Genomic DNA, 4923 nt, shown 5'->3' on the forward strand with positions numbered 1-4923 from the left:
AAAATCGTCCGTGAATGCAGCAATTGCTGAGGTTAAAATTTAATGCATTCCCTTTCCCCATACCCTTACAAAAAATTGAAAAAATGGACCTCAGTGCCTTTGACAAACACGCACAAGATTGAATAAAAATCACACAAACGCCATAGAACGCTGGGGGTTCAGATTCTTACTTACTTAAACCCCACTCCCCCTCCCATTCACGGCGCCCACATCAAAAGGAACATCAATCTGCGCCGTTCCGTTTGATCTCTGGAAGTGGTTCGTGAACTAAGCAGGCATAAAAACTATTTATTGGAGGGGGAGGCGGGGTTGGGGTGGAAGGGGGACGCGATTCTTTCGAACTCTCGAACTTTTTCACGTAATGAAGCTTCAAGTCCCTTAATGCATCTTTCACGACGCGGGAACTGAGGAGGAGTGACGGGATATTAAAGAATTTTGTGGGGAAGTAGATGGAAAGGGGAGAGAGAGAAAGAGATGAATAGGAAAGTATGTAAAATGGAAAAGTATGTGGAATGGGAAGAGAGGGGAATGGGTAAGGAATGGGAAGAGAGGGGAATGGGTAAGGGTGTAGAAGGAACAGGTAATAGGGCCAAGAATATCAAAGAAATGCACTTGTCTCTTTTAGGATTTCATAGGCAGGAATGGGATGTCACAGCATTTTGTGGAAAGGTAGATGGAAAGGAGGAAGAGAGGAATAAGAAAGGATGTAGAAGGAACACGATGTAGAAGGAACAGGTAAAGAGGGCCAAGAATATCAAAGAAATATAGTTGTCAATTTTAGGATTCCATATAACGATTAGATCAACGATGTATCACTAACATTATTTCCTCCTTCTCGTTCACAGTTTTAGAATTTTATGTGAGGTTCTGGATGGAAATTAATGTCTGCTTAGTTGTAAAAATGCAGCATTTTCTATATTTTTTTGTATTATATTCCACATGCTCTATCACTTTACGAATCTTTTCGGCGATTGTACTAATGTTATGTTAGTACTAAGAAACTGAAAGCAGACATTTTTACGATTGATAATAATTTTATTGTTTCAGACATTTTCACGACTGATAATAAATTTATTATCATTTCTAATTTGATTGACTTCTGTTATTCGAGTCTCAAACTTAATTTTTCAGTTTTGATCATTCTGTTTTAGGGAAGTACATAAGCAATTAAAATTCCTTGAAAGCTCGTAATTCAACAACGCAATAACATGAACGAGTGAGAGAATGGCCGAAATGTGATTGACGGGGGAGCACTAGCAAGCGAGGACGTAACAAAGGAATAGCAGGAATCATGAATGATTATGTTACTGAGAAAGACCCAATTAACTGTCGTGAAGTTAATTGGGTCTTGAAAAAGAATATTGCTAATCCTGTATGACACCTCTCTCTCTCTCTCTCTCTCTCTATATATATATATATATATATATATATATATATATATATATATATATATATACACACACACACACACACACATATATATAGATATGGGGCTGCAACTCAAAAAATTATTGATAGATTTACATAGTTTGCAAGAGCACTGTCTTTCTACGGCTGTTCTCTCTCTCTCTCTCTCTCTCTCTCTCTCTCTCTCTCTCTCTCTCTCTCTCTCTCAATCTGAATCTGTTTTACTTCTAAAACCTTAAGAAAGAACCCTGATCTTATGATAGGGATTTAATTCTAGATTTCCGAATTTGTCACTGATAAAATGGAAGGAAAGTATTTAAAGGCAATCTTAAAATATTCTGGGAATTATTTCTTAAAACCTCATTCCTCCTAAAGGCTTTTCTTACAGATACAAACCGTCTCGTAGCTTGTCAAGCCTTTACGCTTCGTTAACTCTATTGTTGCAATCTGGTGCATGAATAAAGGCGAGGAATTAATGACCTGATTACCTTGTAACCTTCCATAAAAGGAAATAAAATCCGCCAGAGGGAACCAGATGTCCCAATTAAGGTTCCGAATATGCCAGAAACCACACCAGCCATTATTCGAGGTTTATGGCGCCTCTTAAATCCACTTAAGTGTGTTTGCAAACAACGAGAATTATATGATTACGTTCTTGATGGTTATGGAGAGGTCTGCGCATGCGCTTTTGCGAATGTTTGCGAATATCTTTGTTAATTAAATGGACGTAGGTAAAACAATGGTATTTATGAATGCAAAGTAATTTTTTTCCATAATGAGCCTGCTTACCAACCCAGGAATATTTATTTGTGCTGTATGAGAGAGAGAGAGAGAGAGAGAGAGAGAGAGAGAGAGAGAGAGAGAGAGAGAGAGAGAGAGAGAGAGAGAGAGAGAGAGAGTTTGAAAACTTATATACAGACTGAGCTTTATTTCCTTTTCTTTTATATTACTACCATTCATTTACATGTTATGTTTTCAAATGTGCTCTTTATAATTTGATACAGGTTGCTTAATTTAACATTCTAAATATACCAAAAGTGGGTTTATTGCCTAATATCATTTGTCTGTCCCAAGATTGTCGTGATCTGTAACTGGACCAAATGATCGCCCCAGGTTACGTATTCTTCAGGGGAAAACAACTCCTTTTAAAGAGAGATAAATAAAAAAACAAAAGCATTATGGATAAAGATTTCTTCAGCCAAATAATTCAATCTCCTCCTCCATAACGATCAGGAAATGAGAGACGATAATATTCTAGCATCTGACAGCAGCTTATATTGATGAATATTACACGGTAGTTCCCACCAGACTTCCGGTTACAAAATCAGCTCATCTAGATGTTACAGAAGCGGCTGGAGGGTGCCATCTGATATCTTTTGAACTACCCACACAGCTTCAGAGGATTCTCATGTTGACGACCGTCATAAACTTATCAGCTATCTGTTTCTCCACGTGGCATCTTGGCCACAGACGTGAGATTTAGAATGACGACATAAGCAGGTCAATATTAACAAAGCATGTCTTGAATTGATGTTAGTCTGAAACTCTCTTCTATTATTCTGCATTTACTTCCTCGAGAGGAATCGGCACTGCTTATTTGTATTGGTGATAGAAGTCTTCAGTAAACTGAGTCCAAAGCTACTTAAAAGTATTAACTCAAACTCACCTATTTTAACGGATATGACATTATTAAGTTCTGGTTCTTTTTCTTCTTCCCGCCTTATCAATAGTGCCTAAAATATTTAGAGTATATTAGGATATTACTTCAGAGGCCCAAAGAAAATATTTTGAAAAAAAAATTAATATTACTACAAAGAATAACAACAGTGACCAGTGTGCAGCATCTGGAGCTAGTTCATTATCCATACGTAACTTATTTTATTAAGTAGTAAGTATAACTTCAAAAATCTTTATGGGCGTCAAAACCAACCAAATGATGGTACAAGAAGAGGTATATACTTTACAAGGAATTGTTCCTTCCCCAGACATAGGGCCAGAGAGAGGAGAAACGCAAAACATTGCCTGGAAATACTGACACGATTTTTCAGCTGTAATTTTGTCAACTGTCCACTGAACTGGTACACGGCTGGCAACCGTTCTAATCTTCATACGTAGAATGGCATGCTTATGATAAACGTTGGAAAAGTATCCAAGAACCCACATAAATAATAAAAATCTTCTTTCCCCTCTACTGAAATGGTTAACAGAAAAGCAAAACATTGCCCGGATATACTAAGATAAATTTTTTAGCTGTAATTTTGATAAATGTCCTCTGAGCTGGTACACGCCTGGTAAAGTTACAGTTTTTATTTGTAGACTGGTATGCTAACGATAACTGTTTGAAAAGTATTAAAGAATCCCACCAATTAAATCATATTTTTCCCTAAGAAATGTTAAAATTCATAAGTTTTCTGAAAATATCACAACTAAATCGTATTTTTCCTCACTAAAATAGCCGAGTGTTCAACTTTTCTGAAAATGTCACAGTTAAATCGTATTTTTCCTCATTGAAATAGCCAGGTTTTCAGCTTTTCTGAAAATGTCACAATTAAATCGTATTTTTCCTTACTGAAATGGCCATGTTTTCAACTTTCTGAAAACGTCACAATTAAATCGTATTTAATCTCACGGATATAGCCAAGTTTTCAACTTTTCTGAAAATGTCACAATTAAATCGAATTTTCCTCACTGAAATAGCCAAGTTTTCAACTTTTCTAAAAATGTCACAATGAAATCGTATTTATCCTCACTGAAATGGCCAAGTTTTCAACTTTTCTAAAAATGTCACAATGAAATCACATTTTTCCTCACTGAAATACCCAAGTTTTCAAAATGCCACATTTAAATCACATTTTACCACACTGAAATAGCCAAGTTTTCTACTTTTCTGAAAATGTCCGCGACCCTTATCCCCTGTTAATTTCACGTTTCCAATTAGAGTCAACGCTCTACAAATAGCGCCAAAGACAAATATGATATAGCTAATACTCAAGGTTGCCATCTGACTTAATTTCTCCGACGTCCAGTCCTGCATAGAGGGATGGCTGATGCTTTTAATAGTTTAATAGCCCTTAAATGAGAGGCTGATTATCAAGGGTTATTACTCCCCTGAATGGAGAGGAAGGAAAACGACGATTTCAAATGTACGTGAATGACAGAAATTCGGCGAATGACAAGTGAGCGGAGACGGTACTATAAGGTTTACGAAAATTGAAGTAACTGATCTTATCGAAAATTTATTCCTTTAGAAGTTAATAAAGCCATATTTTCCACGAAAATTGAAATACCTAATCTTATTGAAAATTAATTCCTTTAAAAGTTAATCAAGTCATATTTTCCACGAAAATTAAATACCTAACATTTTGAAAAATTCATTCCTTTAGAAGTTAATAAATTCATGTTTTCCAAAGTCAATTTATAATTTTATTCGACAGTTACACTACATCGAACTAATATAATATATGCAAAAAGAATATATATATATATATATATATATATATATATATATATATATAT

The 4923-nt window shown here is 35.5% G+C and overlaps 1 protein-coding gene across 1 annotated transcript in view; it reads right to left on the reverse strand.

Annotated features, from left to right (window-relative positions):
• Window positions 1–223: 223 nt before the first annotated feature.
• LOC136850463 (uncharacterized) overlaps window positions 224–4923 on the reverse strand; it is a 49358-nt gene continuing 44658 nt past the window's right edge. Inside the window, exon 3 of the mRNA XM_067124038.1 lies at window positions 224–404. Within this exon, the coding sequence (XP_066980139.1) occupies window positions 224–404 (181 nt within the window). The remainder of the gene's footprint in view (window positions 405–4923) is intronic.

This window comes from Macrobrachium rosenbergii, chromosome 22, assembly GCF_040412425.1.
Source record: "Macrobrachium rosenbergii isolate ZJJX-2024 chromosome 22, ASM4041242v1, whole genome shotgun sequence".
In the NCBI taxonomy this organism is placed as follows: domain Eukaryota; kingdom Metazoa; phylum Arthropoda; class Malacostraca; order Decapoda; family Palaemonidae; genus Macrobrachium; species Macrobrachium rosenbergii.